Raw genomic sequence first — 27,562 nt, forward strand, 5'->3', positions numbered from 1 at the left:
TTTGGAGGAGATATTTTGAGATATTTATATATAAATATCTTGGAAGAGATATTGATTTTGATTACTTAAAGGCTAAGTTAGGTTTTTCTTTATAAACTCTCTCTCTCTCTCTCTCTAAGATTTCCGGGCCGTGTGTTGCCGGAATCGACGATTCGACGTCGCTACGTGGATTAGGGAAGGAATCTCTACAGGTTCTACGGATCAGAATTCCATTTCGGAGATTTCCGAGTTTTTCCCGAAAATCGAGGTAAGGGTCGGTTTTTACTTTTGGTCTGGTAGATCTGTAGTATACGAGATTATATTGAAGTGTTGTTCTTCGAGTATTAGGTTTCGGGGTTTTCGTGCCGTTGTTTTGAACCGTTTAGGTTCGGGGTTCGGAAAGCTTGGCCTTGAGTTCCGGGTCGTTTAAGAATCCATTTCACATGCAAGTAAGGGGGTTATGTTAATGCAGTGATTTGTACTATATGAATTGATTGAAATGTTGAAATAACTTTTAGATATTGAGTTATGATAGTTTTAGGGTTTCCGGGCCTCAGTTCAGTAAACCGGCTTTATTTCCAAAACCAACCGGTCAAATTCAAATGTTATATTTTTAGAATATTGTACTTGTCATTCTGGACCTTTTCACTTGTTGGAAATGTTGTTTTCGTTGTTTAAAACCCGTACTGTGATATTAACTGTTTATATTTACTTTCGGGTTGTTTTCGAATGTGGAAATTGTGTGGCAGGTATTGATGTTGTGAAATATTGGAACTGTTGTGAAAATGCAAGAAGTTTATTTGACGGCTACGGACCAGATTTCATGTAATGATGTGTTTTATGAAATGATTTCAAAAGAGTGTTTAAATTGCTTAAATTGCACGATATGCTTTAGGAACCTTGGGGACTGATAGTGTAGGCATGGATCCGTTGCCAGTGAGGGCACCATACTTTTGATCTATATGAACCCAGGCTGTATTGAGACAATGGGGGCAGTCAACCCCGATTGTGGGGATTTATACATGGTATAGAGTTTGAGGGCATGTCCTATCTTGCATATCTGTATATTTATGTAATTGTTGTTATATACTATGGGGCTGTTCATATGATGAAAATGGGCTACGTATTTTACAATCATGGAAACGATGATTATATATGTTTATGTTTTTGTTAAACATTTAAAGCATGCTGGCCACAAATTGTTATTAGCTTAATCATCCCTTACTGAGAGGTGTCTCACCCTATCATACAAACTGTCTTTTCAGGTCCTTATCGAGGTTGAGATTAGCAAGGACTAGGGCAGGGTAGCGATATGTTTTTGAGTGAGCGTCTCCATGAGCTCAATTTTGTAGGTTATGTTATAGGTTTTCAGAACTTGTAACATGTTGTAAGACTCGAGGATGTTTCAAGTATCATACAGTATTGTATATGGATGTTGGAATAGCTGTATGTATCTATTAGGCAATTAGAACTCTGGTAATAGTTTGATGGATGTTTATGTTTTCCGCTGCGTATATATCTGTTGAGAAGTATATCAGGTACACAGACGTCACTACAGTAACACCCGGGCCATAAGTTGGGACTAGGGTGTTACACTTAGTATAAAAAAGAATAGTACAAATCTAGTTGTTTCCCATCTTATTTTTGCGTATGGCACCATTATTTTGTGAGAGGATGACCCTGAGCAAATTATTCTCCTTGCGTTCAAAGCGGGTTTCGGACTTGAAAGTGAACTTGGGCAAAAGTGGAAGGGGACTTTTGAATGTAGGGACCTGTTAGGCTGGAAGCTGGGGACATTTCCAATTAGCTATGTTGGTCTTTCTTTGGGAGTTAAATTTAAAATAAGGGAGTTTGGAACCCCATTGTTGAAAGATTTGAAAGAATGGAAATGAATTGCCTATCAAAAAGGTGGTAGACTCACACTCCTTAAATGCACTTTATCCAACCTTGTGATCTATTTATGTCATTTTTTTGTATCCATAGTTCAGTAGCTAGGAGAATGGAAGGTATACAAAGAAGATCTCTCTAGGGAGGATAGGCAAGGTTCATAAATTTCATCTTGTGAAATGGGGGTTGGTAAACAACCTATAAAAAAAGGAGAGGTTAGGTCGAAAATTCCCATTTTCTGTAAGGCCCTATTGGAAAAATAGCTTTGGAAGTTCATAAAGGGGAAGAACCATTTTTGTTGAAAATTCATTGACACATTGCCACTAAATATGATAGACACCATAATCGGGGGACCTCTAAAGAGATGAGTGAAGTTCACGATGTGGTGCTTGGAAATTCATTAAGAGAGGATTCGATATTTTTCCCCCCTTATTTATTTTCGAGTGAGGAACGGGGAGAAGTTTTTTTCTTTTGGCGCAATGTTTGATGTTTTCTTTTGGCTTGATATTTGGTGTCTCGAGTCCTCGTTGAGTGAAAAATACCCATCCACCTTCAGGCTGGCCTGTGAAAAAGATGCCCTTATTAGAAAGCACCTTCAGCTCATTGGTTATGGGATGTTTTGGAGTATTCCCCATCTTAGGAATGCCGTAGATTGGGAATTTGATAATTTCTACAGTATCCTTTACATAATTCAGTGCTAGAACACAACCAATAAGCCTAAGTGAACCTTGGATAAAGATGAGAATTTTATGGTTAGGTCCTACTATAAACATCTCATCATTCTGATAGAAAAGAAGAGCAAATTCCTGTAGAAGCTCATTTGGAAAACTGCGCCCCTCACAAAGGTTGCCTTCTTCAAGTGGGATGCAACTATTGGAAAAAATTCTTACCATTGACAACTTCTAGAAAAGCGCTTGCCTCTCGTTAATTGGTGCTACTTATGTCTGGATCAGGCTACTAAATGAGTTGAACACATTCTCTTCCATTGCCCTTGGACTAGAAGTTTGTGGAACTTGGCCATTTTCCTAATGAGGCTGAAGTGGGTCATTGCAGGAACTATGGAGGGTGAGCTGTGCGCTTGGAAAGGTATCCACTCTAGCAAGGAAATGGGAGAGCTTTTGAAGGATTGACTTTGTCCCTTCATGTTGCCAAGGATCTAGAATGTCTAATTGGCATGGTGGGCTGTATGTGAAGGATATTAATGTAATCCTTGATTTTTTTCGACACTTTACAGTGAGAGGATGTTCATTGTACTTTCATTGTTGAACTTCCATTGTAATTAGGTGGCATCCCCTTGATGCCCTTTAATAAACTTTCTTATGTCCATATTTTAACTTAGATTCTCCTCCACTCCTTGTTTCATCAATCAAGACAATATCATTTGCAAACTATATACACCATGGAACCTCATTTTAGATACTCTGAGTAAGTTCATCCCTCACTAGCACGAAAAGGGAACGGCTCAAAGCAGATCCTTGATGTATACATGCAGTTCTAACACTAGTCATTATGCTATAGCTAGGAAGCAATGACGCTGACATGGGACACAGATACGACATGACGACAGCATGACGATTTTGGAAAAATAAGGATATGACGGTGCTTAGAGACATTAATTAATTAATATAAAATATATGTATTTATATATTTAGGCATGTTTTTCCTTTTGAATGAATAGTATTGAGTTAGTTTTAGTTTAAAATGAAATAAGCATCATTTATGCTCATTTGTGAACGAGAGCAGTCACAACATTCCAAGTTCCATAATATGATAACAATATTAATATTGATAATTTGATATTAATATTAAATTATTGATATTAATATATCAATATCATCCATCAACTTTGTTTTAAAACAAATAAACAAAAACTAGGCAGTGGGCTGGTGGCCATTGGCCAGCACTCAAAGCAGTTTGGAAAAGTGGTTTTTTGAGGGGGTGGGGTGAGGGAAGGAGGAGGGAGGGAGTGAGCCACCCATGTTTGTGGCTTGGATGCAGGGATAGCTGAAAGTTCCTCCTACGACCTTCTTTAAGATTTGTTGGCCTTCGATAAAAAAAAGGCTTTGAGCCTTTGATAGAAGCCATGACTGTCATCGAGCAAAGGATTGAAGGCTGAGATGTTTGCTAAAAGCTGGGAGAGAAGTTCAGTGACGAGGATGGAGGTGCAACTCGAGCTCCTATGAAGCCTGATTGCTCAAATTTCTCTTCTATTTGCCTTTTTTTGGGTATAAATTGACTAAAAGAAGGAATTAGAATGCATTATTTTAGATAATATGTCTAAGGCATGTTGGCAACATGTCTTGACGTGTCCAAAAATAGAAAAAACAAGTAAGTTGAACAACTAAATTAATTTTTGTAGGACACATATTTTGTCGTGTCAGGCTCATGTCGCTGTCTGAAACATGTCAGATATCGACACCATTGCCTCTTAGGAGTGCTTATGTTTCCTAGCTTTATCATGCATATCCTTATGACATTAGTTTACCTACTACATACTCCCTTTTTTTTAATACCCACAATAGAACTTCCCTTGGTACCCATCATAAACTTTCTCGAAGTCCATAAAAGATATATGCAAGCTCCTCTTCTTTTCTTTGAACTTTTCCATTGATCTTCTTTATATATATATATATATATATATATGTATAGCTTTTGTAGTTGATCTACCAAGCTTAAAGCCAAATTGATTTTGTGAGACCCTCATTTCTAACCTAATTTTTGTTTTAATTACCCCCTTTTCTATAGTTTCTTTTTATGACTCATAATTTTAATTCCTCTATAGTTATTACAATGTTGAATATTTTTGTATATAGGTATTAAAGTGCTTTTCCTCCATTTGTGTAGCATTTTCTTAGTATTTATAATTGTGTTAAATAAATTAGTTAACCATATAATTCTATAATCACCTAGGAATTTATAAACTTCAATTGGGAGGTCATCTGGTCTTAGCTTTTTCATTTTTCATCTTTCTTAGTGCAAACATAACTTCATTAACTCTAATCTTGCGAATAAATCTCAAATTTTTGGTCTTCTCATTTGTCAATTCTAAGTTTAAGCCTTCTACTTGGTTTTCATCAAATAACTTGTTAAAGTAACATTGCCACCTTTCATTTATGTCTTCTTCTTTAACCAAGGCCTCATTTTTTATACATTTTACATTGCCCAAGTCCATGCTCTTTTTTTTTTTTTTTTCCTTTTCTCTCCCTCTCTCTAGATCTAGCAAGTTTATGTCTCTCTGACCTTCTTTTGTAGCCGATCTGGAATAGAAAAATTATTACATGCTCTGTTTAGCTTCACTAATGACAAATTTTTTGTCTATTTTCTTGCCTTTTTATACTTTTCAAAATTTTTCTTTGTTTTCTATATTTTTGCTATGCTTTATACCAACTTCTTTTTGGATTTATAGGTTTTTGGATGTCTTGATCCCACCACTTTCTTTACTAGTTGAGAATCTTTCTCTAGATTCACCTAAAATCTCTTTTGATAAGCCGCTACAAAAATGAGGCCAAATTCTAACCAAAGTTCTACTAAAGGCACCAATAAAAGCAATCACCAAAATGAGATAATTGGGATTTTGAAGACTTTTAAACTATAATAGTCCAATTGACTTATTTATTTAAGTTTGAAGAAGAATTTAGAAAAGAGTACAATAAGTTGTTTGTCCTACCAAAGTCTTCTGCTAAAGTCTTACCAAAGGCACCAATAGAAGCAATTTTAAGCAAAGATACTTTAAGAGGGATAAAATTGATAAGTTGCCACTGCAGTTGAGCCAAATTCTTGCCAAGTTATGCTAAAAGCACCAATAAAAGCAATCGTTAGAAAAAAAAAAAAAAAATCTTAAAATGGACACAAAAAATGTTAGTACGAGTCATATCAAAGGCCTACCAAATTCGTGTCCAGGTCTTGCCAAAGGCAACAATAAAAGCAATTGCTAGCAAAAATACCTGGAAATGGACAAAGTTGATGGGCCACCAAGGTCTTTTGCCAAAGTCCTAACAAGGGCAACAATGAAAGCAATTGCAAACAAAAATACCTGAAGAATGGAGAAAATTGGTAAGCCGCCAAAATAATGCCAAAGTCTTTTGCCAAGAGCACTAATAAAAGAATATCTAACAAAATTCTCAAGATTGTTTGTGTCTACACTATCCCCTATTGTTTAGTCACCATCTTTGATTATTTTATCCTTAAAATTTGTCATATTTTTTCCTTTTAGGTTCTACCACCTAGTTCCCTTGCATTAATTTATGTTACGGTTTCTCTTCTATTTTTTAAACATATATATATATATAACCTGTGAATTCTATGTCTTATGGTTAAACTTTCACCTAGGATAACTTTATAATTAATAAACAATCTATCCTCCTAGTTGAGAAAAATTTATTTGACTTTTATTTTGTTCACTCTTGAAGCATTTGTTCACGTTAATATGATCATATGACGTGGCAAAATCTAAGATCATATCACTGGGTTCATTTTTATCTTCATATCCAATCAAATCAGCTCCTATGAATATTTTCTCAATCCCTAATATCCCTTGTACGATAATATACATATCTTCTGGCCTTTTCTTTCCTTCTACTTGTTTCAAAGTGGGGATCAGGTAACAAATTTGCATCTGAGAGGATGGTTGGGTCTTTTGAGTCTTGGTTGGAGCTGTTGGTGCTGCGCTTGTTTAGACTTTCCTCTGTCAATGAAGCACCATTTTCAACTTTTTATTTCAATGAGAGGGGCTCTTTCTCTTAGGATTTCCATTTTTTTTAGGAGTCTCAATGAGAGAGAGGTTGATGAGTTGACTCGTTTGATGAGTGTGTTGGATTCTTTCTTGCCAGATTTGGGGGAGGGCGCAAGGCTTTGGATTGGGGACACTTGGGGGTTCTTCTCTTTGAAGTATTATTTCTCAAACCTTGCAAAATCCACAAACCGTAGCACTTTCTTGTTAAATAAAGTTGTTTGGAAAGAAAAAGATTCCATTTAAAAGCCAGGCTTTCGTTTGGACTCTCATAGTGAAAAAGATTAATATGAATGATGTATTACGGATCAGGAGACCCTACAAAGCTCTTAGTCCAGATATTGTTTGCTGTGCAGTGGTTCAATGAGAAATCTAACTATATAGTAAGGAGGTGAGATACATGTGGAATAATCTGTTTTCGTTTTTTGGAGAAGAGTGGGTGGCTCTGGAATATATCTTTGATTTTTGAAAGTTAAAGTTCTGGGCTTTGGGAAGAATGAAACAGGGAGGAATTTTTGGGTATGCGCAGTTCTTCCAGTGCTGTGGGTGATGTGGATTGAAAGGAATGCCAGAATTTTCAGAGATAAGTAGGCCCCTGGTATACTCTGCGAGAAACTCATTTTTTATGCTTTTTTTTAGGCACATTCCTTTTGGATTTTTGAGGGTTTATCGCTGTCTGATGTCCAAAGAGATTGGAAGGCAGATTTTATGTAATTGTGTTTCTTTGTTAGCATTCTGTTTTTTTTTTTTTTTTTTTTAAGCGGGACTTCTTATCCTCCATTCTCTGTAAATTTTCTTTTCATTAGTATATCCTTTTTTTCTAATAAAAAATTCCATATCGTCCCAGAATTATCTTTTAAGGATTTTTGCTAAGCCTATTTGAGGGACATAAATACTAATAAAATTTACCTAAGACCATCTTGTTTTTTTTTTATTCTATCCCCTGCTCTTTTAACATCTACAGCACTATTTTTTGACTTTTGTCTACAATGATTCCTACCCCTTTCTTATGATTTTCTTTTCAAGTGTACCACAATTTAAATTTTGAATTTTGAATTTCTCCTGCTTTCTCTCCTACCCATTTAGTTTCTTGAGGGCATATTACATTAATTTTTCTTCTAATTATTGTGCTAATTTTCTCCTTTATTTTATTTATCAAAACAATAATAATATACACGTGTTTTAAGAAGAGATTTAAGAGCGGACAAAAGAAATGTCAATTTTTTCCTTGATGAGCAGATGGGTACATTGCCTGTAAGGCAAGTATTGTAAATTTATTTCAGGCAATAGTTTAACTAGACACATTGGATGTTAGCATTAGATGTATGCATTAGAAAATGGAAGCAAACAGGTGAAATAAACAAGTGTAAAAGAACTTGATGGGGGAACCTGAAGGGAGAACATGTGATAAAATTTAAGTACAATTGATAATAGAAGGGAATTGCAATGCTAAATAACAGAAGCACAAACACTTTGTGGAATAATCTGGTTATTTCTGTTATAAATGTAGCAAAAAAGGTGTAATTTGAATTGGAAGGACGATGTATATTTGGTAAAGAGGGTTGGCAGTGGGATAAGGATGTCCTAGAAGTATTTAAAACAAAAGAATAGTATAGACAGGACAACAGTGTAAAAATGGTGAAAATTTTGAGAAGTGTAAGGAGAATGAAGATGCAAAGGAAGCTGTTAGCAAAGCTAAACTTAGAGCTTGCGATAACTTGTATACATGACTAAACAAAGATAGGACAGAATTAGGCAGTATTGAGTGTATAAAAAGTGAGAATAATCATGTTGTGAACCTATACTTAGAATTGACCAATGAGGAAAAAGCTAGAAATTTAATATTTATCCACAAAATTAGTACATGAAGTTACATTTGCATTGAACAAGATGAAAAATGGAGAAGCTGATAATGTACAAGGAGCAGTCTAGAAGAGGGAGGTTTCTAGGGCCTATTGGTTTGATGACTAGCTCTTACAAGATTTTAGCTAAGGTCTTATCCATCTAATTCATCTTTTTATTAAAAAAAAAAGAAGCAAAGGTCTTACCCTAGAGACTTAGAGAGGTGTTGGGGGATACAATGATGTCTGCGCATTCTGCTTTTATTAAAGAAAGACAAATTTTAGATGCTTTTTTAGTGTCTAACGAGGTGGTTGAGGGTGCAAAGAGGAGGGTAAAGAAAGGAGTGGTTCTCAATTGGATTTCAAAAAGGCTTATGACATGGTGAATTGGGGTTTCTTAGACCAAGTGATGGGAAAGAAGGGTTTTGATTGGTTTGAGGAATTGGATGAGAGGGTGTCTTAGTTCCACAACTATGTTGGTGATTGTTAATGGTCATCCTAGGGAGTGATTTAAGGCCTCTTGGGGGTTAAAGTATGGGGATTCTTTTTCTCCTTTCTTGTTCACTTTGGTGGTTGATGAATTAAGTAGGTTGATTTCTCATGCTCTGGATTTAGGGGGTTATTAGAGGCTTATTATTTGGGACTTGGGAGGGAGGACGTTGAGGTGTCTCATCTCCAATTGCAAATGACTCCATATTTTTTTTTTGAAGGGTAATGTTTGGGAATTTTGAAAGGTTCTCATTTTTTTGAGAGTTTTTGAGGTTGTTTTGGGGTTGAAGAGCAACATGTACATTAACTTAGATTCTATCGATGTAGAGTGTTTTAAGGGTATAAGTATAACTAGTCATGCTTCTCTGATTTGTCCTTTATCGTACACAACTTCCTTTTTGGGGTAATCATATTTCTATATTCCTATATTTGCTGCTGTTTGGATCCTATGGTTGAGAGTGGAAAAATGGAGGTCGAATGGGTTGGAAGACCTCTTACTCTTTTTTTTTTTTTGGATTTTTGTTTTTGTTTTGTTTTATTTTTTTGGTTTTTTTTTTCCCCTGAAACAATGGTGTTTGAGGTCCTTTGAACACTTGAATAATCCACCGGGATAATGTACTCACTTGTCTACCCTTCCCCTCTTAAATGCCAAGGTATTATCTCAAATGGAAAGCTGCAGCCCCCTAAGAATTGAATCCTAGTCATTTAACTAGAAGAGCCTTGAGTTTACCAGTTGAGCTATCCTTGGGGGCAGGGTGCTTTACTCCAGGATTGCATTGCTCTCATTAGTGCATCCCTTTCTAAGATTCCCATTTATTTCTCGTTACTTTTTAGAATGACAGCAAGTGTAGCGAAACTGCGAGAGTTTTGGAGAAGTTGATTAGATATTTTTTACGGTCAATGGGGGATGATCTTGTTGGTTGATGGTTAGGAGACCTCAGTCTTGTTTTGCGCTAGGGGTGTGTGTGGTTCAGGGTTTGGGAATGTGCTATCTAGAAACACTCCTCAAAAGGAAAATGGTTATGGAGGTTCCCCGTGGAGGCTAATTCCTTACGGCATCAAGTTATTAAAAGTAAGCATGGAATTCATCAGAATGGGTTGGATACTTGGATGCCAGAGGAGGTGGCAATATTTCTTATGTGAGTCCTTGGAAATTCGTTTCCTAGGTTGCTTGTTTATTCTTTCCTTTGACTCCTTTCAAAGTGGGCAATGGCAATGTAATTCAGTTTTGGGAATATATTTGGGTAGGAGAGGCTTCGTTGGAGCTGTTGGTGCCACCTTGCATGTTTGGGTTATCCACAATTCATAATGCATCAATAACGCTCTTTTTTTTTTCCTTCAAAAGGAGGGCTTTCTTTTTGAGATTTTGCCTTCTTTAGGAGTGTCAAACTCTTGATAAAAGAGAGGTTGATGAGCTTGCTCACAGGTTCCTCTATGGCTACCTTGTTATGACTTCACCCCAGTTGATGAGCCCACCGTAGTATGCGCCAATAAGACCACCGAAAACCTTTGTGGCACTAGTGGTACTCAGAAGTCATGGGTGATTATTGGTCCAATGCTTCTGGCGAAAACAATGCCCAGGGTGTGATGGATGGTGTGTACAGGGCCTGTGTACATATTCACCGTGGCACGCTAATCTGCGATGGATTCTTTTGTTTCCTCAAAATAAGGAAGATGCTCGGGTCTTGTTAGGGAATTCCTCAGGATGCTTTGCTTCTATATCTTTCTTTCTCATCTTTTGATATCTGCAATCCCTTGTCCCTTTCCTTTTTATTATGTCCTTTGGAAAGCTAACATCGCTTTTGAGGTCTGGGCTTTCACTCAGACTCTCTCTCTTAACTGTATTAATATGAATGACTTATTACTGTTAAGGAAGCCCAGATACATATATGTTGTGCTGCAATTCCAATGAGGTTAATTTGCACCTCTTTCTTCATTGTTAGATGGTGAGGAATCTTTTGAATGCTCTTTCTCCTCTACAAAGAGATTAGAAGGCAGCGCTATAATCAGCTATTTTGAGGAGGATGCTTATCCTACTTTTTCTGTACTTTTGTTTAATTAATGGATTTCTGTTATCTAAAAAAATTGGTTAGCTAATTTATTGAGGAATATTCTAAGGACCAAGGAAATTCCAGATGAGTAAACACAACTTCAATACCTATATATTAAAAAACAAAGGAGATGTTCAAAATTGTAATGACTTCTGTGGAATTAAACTTCTAATTCATACATATCTTCAGGTAATGGTATTGGACAAAGACTAGGACTAGAAAATCAAGTTTTCACAAAATTAATTTGGTTTTATGCTTTAGAGATGAACTGCATGCTATATATATATATTTAGGAGAATAATGGAAAAAAATTGGAAAAAGAAGTGGGATTTGCAAATGGTTTTTATTGACTTGGAAAAAGCCTATGACCACTACTGAGGTAAGTTCTATGTTCTATGAAAAAGGGGCTAGGTGGTAAATGGTTTAAAATGTATGAATGCTACATATGATGGAATAATGACTATTGATATGATTGTAAGGGGAGAAACTTGGGAAGTCCTAGTCACAATAGTGTACATTAAGATACTACATTGAGTCCTTGTCTATTTGCTTCATTTTTTGATAGAATATCTGTTTGCTTGATTTATGGATAAATTTATCACTCATGCCCAGAATGAGGTTCATATTATTGCCTTGATTGATAATGGGGTAGAATCTGACTATGGGGAGATCTTGGAATAGAGTTTGAAGATAAGTATAGGTAAGTTGGAAGAAATAGCACAACAACAACAACAACCACCCCCACAACCAAGTTTAAGTCCGACTAGGTAGGATCGGCTACATAAATTCCCTTCCACTATTCCACCTTATCTAGGGCAATATCCTTAGAATATTGTTGTCAAATCCTTACTATTTTGGTCCAAGTTATTCTTGGCCTATCTTCTACATTATGGGTTGGGTGCAAAAGTGGGAGTTAATATTGCTGACTCGAGTCGTTGGAAATTTGTGTCTCAAATTTATCATTCCTTCTTTCTTGGTGTCTGGTACATAGTTCGTAGTGAGAAGAGAATTCGTTTTTGGGTGGACCGTTGGGTTGGAGGGGTGCCATTGGCTCTTGAGTATGCTCTGCTCTTCATGGAACTCCAATTTTATGTTTTCTTCCTTTTGCAAGAGGGTGGGCATTCTTGGGAATTTCATTTTGTGAGGAGCCTTAGTGAGAGAGAATATTAATGGGCTTGCCATTTTGAGTAATAAAAGGAATCTTTCTCAAGAATAAGAAATGAGGAAATCATATTGTTATGATGGAGAGGAAGGCAATACAAACAAGCAAAGAAGATAATACCTTTACCACCCAAATGTCTTTTGCAAAACCTAAGAAGATTGCCTCTGCCAAATTGTAGGAAGAAAAGAAAGAAAAATGTGATAAATGAACCTCCAATGACCTTCTGAAGAGTTTCTAATGTCCAATGTTTGAGGTTTAGGACAGTTGCTCTCCCCCACGATGGTTGGGAGTTTTAACCTTGAAGAGATCGTTTGTCATGAGTTTGTTAGAAGATGTGGGATTCATACTCTTTGGAATATATTAATGTATGTGATTTGTGTGGTTATGCATGCCTCTCAGTTAGGTATAGCCACTTCACTACCCTTTTTTGGGATAAGTTAATTCATTGGAAGATGCATGGCCACTTCACTGCCTTAAAGGACTGACTTCAACATAGGTTGCTTTGAACTCTGGGCATGTTTTCATCTTAATTTTTAACATCTTCTGTGGTTTTATGGACATATCATTTGAATGGAGTCATTCACTATTGTTTTCTGTAGCATATGAAGGTACCAGCTTTTTCTTGAGAGTGAAGCTGTTAAAATAAAAAATTACTAGTAAAACATCACCAGTAGAGGAATGCTAAAAATGACTCCATAAAACAGAAAAACTCAGCAAATTTCTTGTTAAATGCAATTTGTTTATTATGAATGCCATAACAGAAAGGCAGGATCTATTTTTCATTGCAAGATTTATTTTCCATTATTATTTACAGGCAATCTCTTTGTTTAATATTGCTATTGTATTTGTTTTGTTTATTTAAAATGGTCTATTTCCTAATCCCCAATCCGAACCAATGAATTGTAGCTCTCTCCTTCATGATTGCCGTGTAAATTTTTTGTTTCCCATTTGTTTTTTAAGGATTTTGACAAACAAAGCTGTGGCTGCCAATGATGGGAAGCCGCTTCCTTTATACCAGAAGGCTCTGTGTGGGCTTACTGCTGGAGCAATTGGAGCATCTGTTGGTAGCCCCGCAGATTTAGCTCTTATTCGTATGCAGGCTGATGCTACACTACCTGCTGCACAGCGTCGGAATTACACAAATGCATTCAATGCCCTCTATCGTATTGTTGCGGATGAAGGGGTTCTGGCACTCTGGAAAGGTGCAGGCCCTACTGTTGTGAGAGCTATGGCTCTGAATATGGGAATGCTTGCCTCTTATGATCAAAGTGTTGAGTTTTTCAGGGATTCTCTTGGTTTAGGTGAAGCTACTACAGTAGTAGGTAAGATTCTCTACCTCATCTTACTTGATTTAAAGATCTTTTCAAATGTTTAGGCTTCAACCTTACCAAATGAAAATTTTCAGTGTTTAATTTTATCATCTCTTGATTATCCCTCCCAACTCTTTTTCCCTTTGTTTTGTTTTGAACTGAATGCCCTTCTCATGGACTACAATAACACTTAAGGAGTCTAACAAATGGTACAATTGGTAGTTTCTATTAACACTTGTAAAGATTATTTAAATATTATTGTTACATCTTACTAAATTGTTGAAGTTCTATTCTATGTCATGTTCCAATTAAGTCCCATGAAACCTCTATTACTTCTTCCTTCCTCATCCTCCGTTTTTATTTTATTTTATTTTATTACAATTAAAAGAGATGCATATTTCATGTGAACAAATTGATTTTTTGGCCTGAATAAAATGAAAGTTGAACCCTCAGTTCCTGTGAAAATCTGGGATTCAAATGCAAATGATTTGAACAGTAAATTTTTTGAGCCATTTGGTATTGCGGTTAGAAATACTCAAATACTTTTGATCCCCCTCCCTCGTTCTTCTAACAATCACCACCTCCACCATCACCAACCCTCAAGTTGGACTAGTTACATGAGCCATCTTCCACCATTCTACATGATCTAGGGCTATAACCTCGAGTTGGTGTGTTGTTGAATCCTTAGTTGCTATCTCAATCCAAAAAGGTCTACTGTTCCCTCTCAACTGCCACTAACATTAACTAGCTCACTTGTGCATTTGGTGAATTTTAATTGACTTACCTTGCAAATGCCCAAACCACCATAGCGACCCTTCCTTTTTTCTTCTATAGGTGCTACACTGAACTTACCACGGGTATTTATTTATCTATCTTTTATAGTATGCCACTCATCCACCTTTTAAAGAAAGAAAAAATTTATTTCTAGATGAAAGAATACAAGAGGATGAGAAATCTTCTTAGAAGTCTTAAATTTTTTTTAAAAAACACAAAAGAAAATAGAATAAACAAATACACAAGGTCAAGCTAAACTTTCAACCAACAATAGAAGCTAAAACACCCAAAGCATTGAGAAGAAGAGACCCAAAGTGATGCAAAAAACTTAATCATGTCCCATATGAAATCAATGGACATGAAACAATCATGGAAAATGCAAACATTTCTCCTGAGCGAAATCCACCTAAAAGACAGTAAAAACTAAACTCCTCAACAATGAGCACCTCCACAATCTCATTGCACCCTGTTCCCTCTCAAAACCTTTGAAGTTGTCAGCAAAAAATCTTCCGAAGGGTTAGGACAAACCCAACATTACCAACACTCAATAAACCAAAGGGCTTATTCCATGGGTTCCAATAAACACAACAATGAAGAAACATACCAACTTGCAACCCCCACAAATCACACAAACATCAGGAGACTGCCTTTGTGTGGGCTTCCAATCTACTACTACAAAGTGTTGGCTCTATTGAGAATGGCATTTTGCACAAAGGCTTTATCCTTACGGGGTCCTTAGGTTTCCTAAAAAATTATGCCAGAAGAAAGGGACTTGAGGGAACGAATCAAAGAGGGAAAAAAATATTTATGAGAGAACACACTGTAGCATTCTCATTTCAAGTTTCAACAACTTTTACTTTTTGGATATGTTGCTATCTTGTTGCCTAGCATTATGATTACAAGAGAAAATAATAAAAAAGAATAGAAAGTAAGACAAAATGCTGTCCAATCATGCTGAAGATCTGGGAATGATAGCCCTTTCAAACAACCAGCTGCAGAAAACCAGTGAGACATCATCTTCCCCATGAAAACATGAACATTCCTCCCCAACCAAATGACGTCGATACCTTGTTCGGGAGTAATTTGTACTAAATGACGTTGCCAAGGACTTGACTTCATTTGAGCTTTGGTTAAGCATTTGGACTCTGGACCTAATTATGCAAGCTATACCCAACAAAAGGACAACTACAATAAGTTACCCAACATAAGTTAACAATATTTTCATAAATCAAATTTTCATGACTTGTATGTTTTAGATTCCATTATCTACCATGAATGATTTTTAGCAAATTTTTCATATAATTTGTTCATTGTAATGTTAATCTTATCAAAACATATAAAACATGGTATTTTTTTTCATAAAAAAAAGCCTTTTCAATCTACAAAAAGTGAAAGGAAACCCACATAAAGAGGTAAAGACTCACCAAAGGATTTCTAAGAAGTAAGCATGGGGGTTAAAATTAAAAATATAATCAAATCATGATGTTGTTGTCGAGGAGTAGAAAAATGCAACTCTTTAATTATTGGATATGAACATTGAAAATAGGAAACCATTTGTTAAGGAGAAATTATTTTACACAACCTATACAAAATATAAGAAGAAATTTTTTTATTCAATTTCAATGATTATAAAATAGTATTTGCTTATAAATAGCAATTTTTTTCCCACCATGAATATGAATATGATTTATTAGGGAGATAATTCCTTACATTATATGATTACTTGGTGGTTCTGGTGGATTTTCTTTATCATTTTTATATGTAATGATTGAATCACATTTATCTTTTCAGTTGTTCAAGTGTTCAACCAGTTTGCCTCAATGCCTCCTTATAACTAGGTTTTATCATTTCACTGTAATTATTTTCTCGCTCCTCACCTTCTTCCTATTCTCTCTTCATGTCCAGGTTGTTTGGGTTTAATAATTTTAATTTATGCAGCTTGGGTGCTTCAATGCCATAATTTTTTCTGTGTGCATTAATGTGACTTGGAAGGTAGACAGTTTTGGATTTATTTCTATTTAATTATCAAATTTTTTAATTTATGGATTTTGGGTTTATTTTTTAATTTATTTATTTTGGGATTTAAATGAATCCCTGATTGAGCTTTCGTAATATTTTTTCTCTTCATCGTTTCTTATTTGATTTTGGGGACAAGGCCTATATAAAGGGTTTGAGATGGCATGATAATTGAGAACCTTGATTGAGATTTTTATTTTTCATTTAATTTCTCCTTCTGTTTTCTTTTAAATATATAATGTTCCTTTTAGTTTCCCTTTATTTTCTTTGTGTTTTTCTCTAGCTCATTGGTCCTGCATCAATATGTGCACACGTGTGAGGAACCCTTTCTTTCACTGCATATTTGGAAGAGAAATAATTATTATTTGATATACAACAGAAATATAATCATCAACTAACCCCACTGCAAGAGATGATTTATTTTTGAGATTGGTAACATTTGAACTTTGGACTTCCCGTACCCCAGTATCACCTTTTGTCAATTGAGCCCAGGTCTTAGCAGCCTGACAGGGGTGATTGGTGAATTTGGCTATGGTCTTAATTTGGTATTTTTGCTTGAAGACAGTGATTTCAGTACTTGAATTTGTGCATTTGTGCTTGGTGGAACAAAATTTAATAAACAAAGCCCCCAGAGTGCTTGAGTTTTGTATGAAAAGAACTACTTTTTCATACAGGTTTAGACCTCAAAATTCCTCATTAATTATGCGAGGTTTATAGTTCAGAAATTAGATGAAAAGGTCTATGAAATTATGTACACACTGATGGCTACTCCAATAGAGCTTGGGCTTTTGATGTAGGTTATGAGCTGGTTTTCCTCTTACTTTAACATTGGGAAATTGAGTTTTATAGCAATGTTTGGTCATAACATGTTGGTTATAGAGCTGGTTTTCCTCTTCATGCTGATGTTAGCTTTTGACCTAACATTGCATTTAATATTGGGAATCTTCTTATGCCTATGCAAATTCAAGGATGCTAATCATTTAGTTTGCAAAGCAATTACCTTATAGCTGTCTGCATCCCCTGGAGGCATATATAATATGTTTGTTAGATTACCACTTTATCCAAAAGCTTAAGCTATTAGGTTGTGGGCCAACAATGTAAATCAAGCTTTAACACTTACCCGCACATGCAGTCCGACAGCACATGGAGAGATAAACACACGATAAATGACACCCATGATAGGGAACGCCATAATTTTTTTTAAATACCACATATTAAACCCAGGCAACAAGACTAGAACCCAGGACCTCCGGGTAACCAGCTCTAATACCATGTTAGATTACTACTTTTACCTAAAACATCTGTCTCTTGCTTCCAATTTTGTAATATTCTTTCATTTCTTTTGGTAACTTTGTTGGACAGTGACTTCAATTCTCCTGCAAACATCTGTCTCTTGCTTCCAATTTTGTAATATTCTTTCATTTCTTTTCAGGTGCAAGTACGGTTTCAGGATTTTTTGCTGCAGCTTGCAGTTTACCTTTTGATTATGTCAAAACCCAAATACAGAAAATGCAACCTGATGCTCAGGGAAAGTACCCTTATACAGGCTCTTTGGACTGTGCAATGAAAACTCTTAAAGCAGGAGGACCCTTCAAATTTTATACAGGATTTCCTGTCTACTGTGTTAGAATTGCTCCCCATGTCATGGTACGTTCTAACTTCCGCTTCCGTGTGCATGTTGGATGGTCCTCTTTATATTTCACTAAGCATTTGGTTCAGAAAATCACATGCCTAGGAATTCTATGCCTGGGAATAGGATGCCATTCCCCATGGGAAAATTGGATTACCAAAGAAATAGATGGGAATGTTCTGTGCGCACATTGGATTATCAAGAAAACTCATGTGCCAAATTTGGATTCATGGGATGAACCAAATATGGCCATATGGGATTCTGACTGACTTTGTCAGGAATCCTCAAAGACCCCAAACACAATAACTAAGCAGAGTTTTTTATGCCCCACCAATCAATTCTGTGTTTCAGTTGGTTTCTGATTCATGAACATGTGTTCATGCAGCTGACATGGATATTCCTCAACCAAGTTCAGAAGCTGGAGAAATCTGTTGGATTGTAGTGTTCTACAGAACTGCAGATCTACATTGGAGCTAAGCTTTACCATAGTAATATCGTTTTGCCTCATGTTGTATTTGTGGCCGGTTTGGGCAACCTCCCAGGGTCAAAGTCAAAGCGTTTCTTCCAAAATTTTAGTGAGACTGCAATAGGATGTTTATTATTCATCTGAGTTTGTATCCAAAAGTTTTAGGTGCCATAGCCAGATTTATTTATTTTTTACACAATTTTCTTGTTAACTCATTGGGGAGCACTTGGGTAGTTCGTCAAACTTATTGGGAAAAATGGTCGGCCAGAATAATTTTTGTACCATGATCTGCAGCTTAATAAACAGGTTATGAAGCTCAAATTTTGCTTCTACTTTCTTGAAGAGGCAAAGAAAATTGTTTCTGAGAATATATTTTCCCTAGTCATTTACAAATTTTTTATTGAGTTATTTCTCTTAGTACCCTAGTGGATGGAATTGATCTGAAGATGGGTCTGAGTCTTGTGATTCCGTTTTGTATAGGTATGAGATGTTAAATGGCTGTGTATGGTACATTGAAAAAAAAAGTCAATTGTATTATTACATTTTCTTCATTCATATCTTTATTTGAGAATCAAATATATGCCACGTGTTTGGAGCAGTTGAATGTAAGGTGGATGTTTGCCATAGCAATCCTATTTTTGACATGTTTACTGGTATAATTTTTTCTTCTTATGTTGTATTTGGTAGGTATAGTGTCATTTTCTGTGTAATTTTTAGTAGTCTCTGTGGTGGGTCATTCACATTCTCCTCTCCTCTCCCCTCTTTTATCTAATGCGGCTTTTACTTTTTAAAAACATTAAATGCTTTTTACCCATTCAATCCTCGCATGTTGTTACAAAAAAGTTGAGCTTGACAATATTTCAATCGAATAAAAGTGCATTACCTGAGAAGAAAAATGAAAATATTGTTAGTACCATTCATTACCATCACCTAAGCAATGGATGCTTATAACACCTCACCCCCTTACCTCCATTCTCTCGTCCATCCTAAATGTTCTATAATTCATATTAGGACTTGGTTGAGTTTTATTAACTTTTCTGGCATGAAACATTAAAAATCTTTAATATTCTTCATAATGCTTATGCTGCTTTACTTAAACCAGCTCTACCTCCTTGAGCTGTTGGCAATAGCTGCAACGGTCTGTTAAGGTCTTTAATTTTGATTTTGACGCAAATTTTGAATCTCGGCAAGTACAAAAATTTTGATTTTGATGTCAATTTTAATTTCAATTTGAAAAAAAATAATAGATCAATAGTACAATATGAAAACATTTGTGAAACTTTAAACAGTTAAAACAATAAAATAATGTAATTTTAGGACAAATATATTACTATGTTATGTATGAGTTGAAAAAGTTGAAATATAAAACGTGTATCAAATACATTTGTAAAATAATATACATTAAACATATTCAATAAATACAAAAAAAATTCATAAATTATTTAAATATTATTTACTACACAAATAATGATAATTTTGACATGACTGGTTAAATAAAATATTTTTATAAGTTTAATTTTTTTTATATAATTTCAAAAAGGCTTATAATAATATTTTGTTTCAATAAAAGTAAATTAAATTAATTAAGAAAAAATTCACTTAACTCTTAAATCTCTCATTTGAATTCCTAGAAAAGTTTATTGCATAGTTAAAATTTTGATGCTAACACTTTGAAATTTCAATAAATTTTGAATGATTTGTAAAGATTTTGGCAGAAATAATGTAAGACGGTGACAGCCATTTCGATTTGGATTTAAGACCATGGTTACTACTACCAATTATTTTGCTACGGCGTCCATGACTGGCAATCCATCATCCCAACCCGTTGGCTCCCACTACCATTGCCATCCTCACAACCACATGTTGCCTGGTTGTCACTGTCCACCACCAACATTGTTGCCTGGCTGCAACTACACACATCACGAACATTGTTGCCACCATTTGTGACAACAATCCGTATCACCACTGCCCGTTTGCACCGTTGTCATCGTTGTTACCATCATCTCTACCACCATAACCATTATTTAACCTCTGTTATTTCTCCTAAATGACCATCATATGACTCCATAAACTTTAAAACCACTTTCAAAAATCAAATTCCCCTCAGCAATAGGATCCATCCATAAGCAAGAATGGTAACTCAAGCATAAAATAGAGGAAGAATCAATATAATCTTCCATGCCGGGCCTTGTGAATCGACTAAAAACAGCATTCTGAGTACTATGTGAGGTATATCATGCTATGCAAAACGGCAGTCTCAACAACTTCGGGTAATTTTCAAACCACTGCAGCCTAAAATATCATTCCTTGGCCCTGAGAAAACGAACAAGAAAAGCATTATTAGTGACATTTAGTAAGAAAAAAGATGTTCTCCAGACGAAATACATTAGCTCTAATTGGCAGTGTCCTCAACCCCACTACAACCCAGCTTGGTAGGGCCAGAACAAGTTCTCTGATCATCACATGTGTTGGCCACTAATAAGCAATATCTAAATAAAAGAAACTATCTACTAGCTTGCATGTGCCCATGCACATGCATTTTAGCTGCAACTCATTCATCAAGTATGCATCACTCGATCGTGTTGAACAATGAGATACTACACTTAACATGATATGTTGAAATTCACCTGGTGATATAAGAATCATCTGTAGTATCGATAACTATCCGGTCACCAGTTAGAATGAACGATGGCACCTGGGAAATTAGCAAGATAGTTATTAAATATACAAGCATACGATTTCATAGAACTGCAGCATTCTCATGACTAAATATTCCAGTGTTACAAATCTCACTCCAGCAAGAATTAGCAAGGTGAAGTAGTAAATTAATAAACTCGAACGAAACAAATAGTTATTCAAGTGAATCAATTCATGAAAAAAAAAAATTAGAAAATGGTTTATATGTTTAAACTTACAGGAACAGTGAGCCCATTGTCCAGTAAAACTTTTTTATACCTGTGTAGGAAGTGAAAGGAGAAAATTATTCTTACTTTATTTGATACACCGGAACAATTACATCCATGGACTGACTCCCATAAAGATTACAAGGTAGTCACATTCCTCAAAACACGTTTCATGAAGCAGTCATGTAATCCTAGAAATGGAACAATGTCGTGGCCAGCTTTCTCAAGTTGGCAAAAAATTTAAAAGCATTCATACGATGAATCAAAAAAACATATGTAAGATAATATTGTAGTCTTAAAAAATTGTACAAGCGACCATACAAGCTTTGGAATGAAGAAAACTTCCATCTTTTTTGAAAACAATAATTAACTATAAAAAAAAAAGCAGAAAAATAAAAAATGACACAGGAATTTGGAATTAAATTTCTAGTTGTAATGAAAAACATAAACAAATACAAAAAATTAAAAGGAAATAACAATATCATATGATATGAGTAAGCTTCTCCAACTTAAAACAAAGGGCCTAAAACATTGTGTCACGAACATGGAGTTCTCAATAGCCAAAAGGAATCACCCTTGACAAAATCCTCCTAAAGTGTTTAGGAATCTCACTCGTGCAGCCGCAAGACTACACTGAGTCCAGCCCAGCTGTACTCATCCTTATCCATGAAAACACTCTAGTGTCTAACCTCGTGGTCAAGTCTCATGGCATGACTGCACTTGAACCAACTAAGGTCATCACCGTAGAACCCGAACTGGAATGGTAAGGGAAATAACTCACATTCCACTAGTACTAAGGGTAACTCTCATCCCCTCGGTACAACCCGGGTCTTAGATGATACCGCCCAACCGTATAGCCGGGGGCTTAGAAGGATCTACACCCAAACCTTTATCCAAAGAGACTTGCGCGATCTCATTCCCAAATAGATGGTCCGTGGAGCTCCCAATGCCACACAGAAGCCCAAGACACCCCTCAAGGATATTAGAAGCTTGCCCCACTTAGTATCTATCAAGATATTAGGGGGAGGTAGGATGCACACTTGTTGTACCCCCCCCCCCCCCCAGAAACATTTTTCAAATTATTCTTAGTCACATATAAGTAACCACCAGGGATCTATTTATCATGCATCTTAGACTTGAGAACACCATAATCAGAACTATCCGTACCAACCACAACATCACCGAGACATACCGAAATCAGCCCAGAAACAACAATACAATCACATCCAAGTTAACCGACCATACCCCAAAGTCAATAAACATATACCAAAACCATGTGTTAGGATCATAGAACTCTAAAGACCCTAACATCTTCCCCCACTCAATCTATCAACGTTCTCGTTGACTAACATACACGTACCAAGTTCAATAATACTAGCTGAACCCCAATATAGGCGGCTTCAACTAACCACAAATAGAAACTCTTCTTAGTAACCAATCTTGTCTCTAATCCCACAGTAGACTTAACCCCAATCTAATTAAAGTCAATCATGGCATACCTCTCTGAACACAAGGTCTTCAACCAAGCTCAAAGCCAAACCAAATGTAGTTTCCTATGAACCACACTTAAATCTCAAAACCAACCTCAGACTTCTCACGTCCAAAGTCACGACTCAATCGCAAGCTGACCACCAACAAGCCTACCAAACTATTCTAAAGGTTAACACCTTCCTAGAACCCAAATTCTCAAATCCTTGATACGGATTTGTATTTACAACCTTATCTCTCAAGGCTAAACTCTTATAAGAGTTCTGAAAAGCATTCCCATACTGATTAACAGAAGCAAAATACTTTCAAAAGCAAAACACAATCTGAAACCAACTGAGACTCACCTCAATTCAGCCCACAGAGCAACCTCCCAATATCTCATCCAATCAAAGGTACTAACATAACCCGATTTTGATATTCAATGCGGTACCATCTTTAGAAGATCAAATACCATCTCAAGGTTCCATACCAACCTTACAATCCAATACTAGATCCCATTGCAAGGGTTCTCCGAGTCAATACCAACAACCACATGGTAGTAAACCCACCAAGTAAGCATCAAAGCTCAAAAGGAACAAACCAACTCCAAAGTGTTGAGTGTCTACTCAAGAGTCTTAAACGATTTGATTCCAAAGATGGATCCCCACCCCAGAGTCTCTTCACAACCAACTAATTTCAAAACCATGAGGTAACAGTAAAAAAACCCAACCAAACTAAAACCTGACAAGTTGTTCCAAGGACGAGTCCCCACCTGGGGAGTCTCACGAACACCACTCCATAGATGAGTTCAAATCTAAGCTCAAATCTAACATACATTCCAAAGACAAGTCCCCACCTGAGGAGTCTCATGAGCACAACTCCAAGGATGACTCCACCATAAAGGAACTCCTGAAACATGAATGAACTTAGCATCCAAGGTTCAATCCCTTATGAGATAACCAACATATCCAAAATCCCACCATCTTGAAGTTAACTGTTTGGCTCAAATCGAACCACCAGATCATTATGAGAACATTTTTCAAGTCCTCATTTCTCAAGCTCAAGTCACACCATTCGTGACAATACTCAATATCGAAACCAATCCTCCATGTCCTCGGACATAGAAATCTCAAAACCCAACTCAAAGATAAACAAACAATTCACAATATCTTGTCCTTTTACAAAATGAATCTCAACCACAATCCGTCGTGGTTATCCAAATCGAAGCTCATCAATTTTCAATCTCTTGTCCTCGGACAAAAACAATCTCAACCACAACCCATCATGGTTACCATTTTGGTATCTCCGCTCAAAACCAATCTTAGGCACAATTCATCACGGTTAGCTTTCTGATATCTCTGCCCTCTAGCAGGAACTCAATCTTTCCTCTGAAAGGAAGCCCTCTAGCACAATTGTTGCACAAACCTACACAAAAACAACAAACAAGTAAGGCCCTCTAGCCACAACGACACGTACCCATTGGCAACATGAAGTAGATGGCCTCTGGCACTTCATTATAAGGCCCTCTAGGCACAACGACACATGCACTCGCTAGCATCATAGCTCAAATTCCCTTTGACAATACTCATCACAATGCCTTCCCGCAAGTTCATCCCAATGCCCTCCGGCATAGGTCATCAATTAAGGCATTGAATGTAAATCGCACAAATACACTTCCGTCAATTCCACAATAGCGGTCTCCAACTGCATTCGTTCCCTCCCGAACATATTATACAAGCAATTGGATTCCAACGAAGTCTAGTCACCCACATTCATGGTTCCTTTTCTATTCAATACCCCACTAGGTAAATGTCACCATTGGGATTAACATAGAGCTGCACTCGTAGGTACAAACTTCTCTCATTCCATGAAAACACCCTTGGACAAACTCCTTCAACCATCCACTTCCACCAAATCTAAGAATATCACCTCTGCCTATGGAACAAGGACACCGCATAGTCTCAAAGGATGTCACCATTGTGACTAATATAGAGCCACACTCATGGTTCAAGGACTATCTATCCAAGCTACACATAACTCATTCTTCCCCATTGATCTAAGGATGTCACCTCTCTTTATGGGTATGGACTTCTCAAGTTCCGTAAAGACGACCCTTGGAAGAACTCCTTCGGTCGTACACTTCCACCAGATCGAAGAATATCACCTTTACCTATGGAACAAGGACACCACATAGTCTAAATGAATAAACCATTTCAGCTCGAATGCCAACCATAGTAGGATGACTCCCAATGTGTGGCAACAAGACCGACGCTAGTGTCAACCACAATTGGACAAATCCCAATGTGTGGCAACTATACCAGCTCCAATGCCAACCAAAATAGGACAAATCCCAAAAGGTAGTAATAATACTTGCCTCAAGGGCACAAGGTGTTCTCACCTTTGTTCTTTATCCCTCAATCCTCATCCCTTATCAAGCGTATAGGGCACCCTCAAGTAACCTAACGTTCGTAAGACATTCACTGAAAGCCAACTTTGATTTCATTACCCGCAACGGGTTACATGACAAAAGGGGAGCACAAGACAAGAACCTACTCACTGATAACTTGCTCCTTCCCCCACACAATGTGACAAACCAAATACCCACAATTGAGTCAATGCCGACACTTTCCATCTCATTCCTCATTCAAGGTTGAGAGATATGCTCTAATACTATCATGGACATGGAGTTCTCAATGGCCAAAAGGAATCAACTTAGCTAAAATCCTCCTACTAAAGTGTCAAGAAGTCATGCCCGTGCAGTGGCAAGACTACACCGATTCATGCCTAGCCATACTCATCCAACTAAACACTCTAGTGTCTAACCCCGTGGTCAAGTTTTATTGCATGATTGCACTTGAACCAACTAAGGTCATCATTGAGGAACCCAAACTCAAACTGTAAGGGAAATAAGTCACATTCCACTAGTACTGATGGTAAATCTCATCATCTAAGTACAACCAGGGTCCTAGATGATACCACCCAACCATATAATTGACAGCTAAGAAGGATGCACGCCCAAACCTCTAGCCAAATAGACTTGCGCAATCTCATTCCCAAATGGATCGGCCGTTGAGCTCCCAAGCCCACATGGAAGCCCAAGAAACCCCTCAAGGATATCATAAGCCCACCCCTAAGCACTTCTCAAGGTTGCTCACTTAGTACCCATTGGAATACCAGGGGGAGGTAAGACAGACACCTAGTGTACCCCCTAACAAACATTTTTAGAAGTATTTTCAGTCACATACGAGCAACCACCAGGGATCTAATGATCATACATCTTAAATTCAAGAACACCACAATCAAAACTATCCGGACCAACCACAACATCACCGAGACATACTGAAACCATCCCCATGACAATTGCAAAGTCGCATTTAGGTTAAATGAGCATGCCTCCAAGTCAATAATCATATACCAAAACCATGTGCTAGGGTCGTAGAACTCTAAGACCCTAATACGTTGCATGAGCTAGATTAGACTATGGATAAATTCAACCTTGAAGACAGTTGACACAACAATAACATAGCCACGCATGTTACTTAAGGGGTTGCAAATGCTAGAACCATGAAGTGAATTTGAAAAAAAAATTTCTAGAAACATGCAATTCTGCATTTTTTTTTTTTAAATCCACACATCAAACAATATTTTTAAATCAATTTGGTAAATCATCAACAACCAACATATAACATTCAATGTAAATCCACACATCAGACAATATTTTTAAATCAATTTGGTAAATCATCAACAACCAACATATGACATTCAATGTAACTACTAAAATCAACATTGGTTTTACATCACTATCAGGTATGAAAAACTATAAGGTTTTTAGTTTTTGTTATATTTTCCATTCTCAGTCATAAATATAACAAAAACATAGGCAACACATGTTCATGTAGTCATATGAATATGTAATTAATTAATTAATTAATTAATTAGGAGATATGCTTGCTATTACTCATTTCGTCCCAAAGAATACCAAAAATGTTTTAATTTTTTTTAAAAAATTTGATCTTATAATAGGAAGAAAATCAAATACAATTGTATCGTTAGGTTGCATTTGTTTTTGCAGGCTAAGGTTTTGTTAGATTGGCTGGCTATGATAATTATCCTATCCCATGTTTGGTTTGCTATCTGAAAGGGACAAAAAAAGGGAACTATTTTTGGTTTTTATGCCTTTGGTTTGCCTTAGCCTGAGCTAGCTAGTGGGGAGGGAGTAAGACCGACCAGCTTAAGCCTATGAACATAGGTTACCTTCATATCCCATGAAACAAATGCAACCTTAGGAATCAGTCGATGCCCACAAAAGTCTATCTCTTTGCTCATGAAACACACCAACCCTTGGAGATTAGTCAACAACCCTATCTATTATATAAAGTACGAATCTAATTTACATATAACTAAAAAATACAGTAAAAAAAGACAAAAAAAAAAAAACCAAAGAAAAAGGACAAGATCAACAACTATATCCCCATCACTAAAAAAAATTAAGTATATTAGTTGGATATTCGTCTTGATTAGGTGTGATTATGATAATTTAAAATTGATATTAATAATATCAACAAGACGTTGAGGGTAAGATCTCTTAAGGTTGCCAAGAAGAATAAATTAATGGCATCCATTCTTGTTCCCCTATCACTCTACCCTCTTGGTGAGTTACCGAATCTATGCTCTCAGCAATGATCTCTAAGCATTATGGCTGAAGACTTCCATCAAATAACAATCCAAAACAGAGTTAAGTCTTTTGATTTGCAAAGGGTAGAGATTGGGTGAGGCATTTTTGTGTTTCTGTTGGAGTGATCCCAAGTCAACCAATGGATTAGGGTCTCATTGGTGGCTGTACAGTACTCCAAGGTTA

At 36.5% G+C, this 27,562-nt stretch overlaps 2 protein-coding genes across 3 annotated transcripts in view; one reads left to right on the plus strand and one right to left on the minus strand.

Moving 5' to 3' along the window:
- The window catches only part of LOC131149760 (mitochondrial dicarboxylate/tricarboxylate transporter DTC-like), a 47,515-nt gene extending 28,826 nt beyond the window's left edge, over window positions 1-18,689 (plus strand). The window contains exons 4-6 of one of the 2 annotated variants that reach the window (XM_058100495.1): window positions 13,099-13,460; window positions 17,671-17,885; window positions 18,254-18,689. In XM_058100495.1, the coding sequence (XP_057956478.1) occupies window positions 13,099-13,460; window positions 17,671-17,885; window positions 18,254-18,310 (634 nt within the window). In that variant the 3' untranslated portion in view covers window positions 18,311-18,689. Of the gene's footprint in view, window positions 1-13,098; window positions 13,461-17,670 lie in introns of both variants that reach the window. The other variant, XM_058100494.1, reaches the window with a different exon arrangement.
- A 1,682-nt stretch (window positions 18,690-20,371) lies between these two features.
- Window positions 20,372-27,562, minus strand: part of LOC131149761 (uncharacterized) — a 60,172-nt gene continuing 52,981 nt past the window's right edge. Inside the window, exons 9-11 of the mRNA XM_058100496.1 lie at window positions 21,250-21,289; window positions 20,962-21,029; window positions 20,372-20,647 (exon numbers count right to left, since the gene is read on the minus strand). Of these exons, the coding sequence (XP_057956479.1) occupies window positions 20,635-20,647; window positions 20,962-21,029; window positions 21,250-21,289 (121 nt within the window). The 3' untranslated portion in view covers window positions 20,372-20,634. The remainder of the gene's footprint in view (window positions 20,648-20,961; window positions 21,030-21,249; window positions 21,290-27,562) is intronic.

Source organism: Malania oleifera, chromosome 2 (assembly GCF_029873635.1).
Source record: "Malania oleifera isolate guangnan ecotype guangnan chromosome 2, ASM2987363v1, whole genome shotgun sequence".
NCBI classification, from domain to species: Eukaryota; Viridiplantae; Streptophyta; class Magnoliopsida; order Santalales; family Ximeniaceae; genus Malania; species Malania oleifera.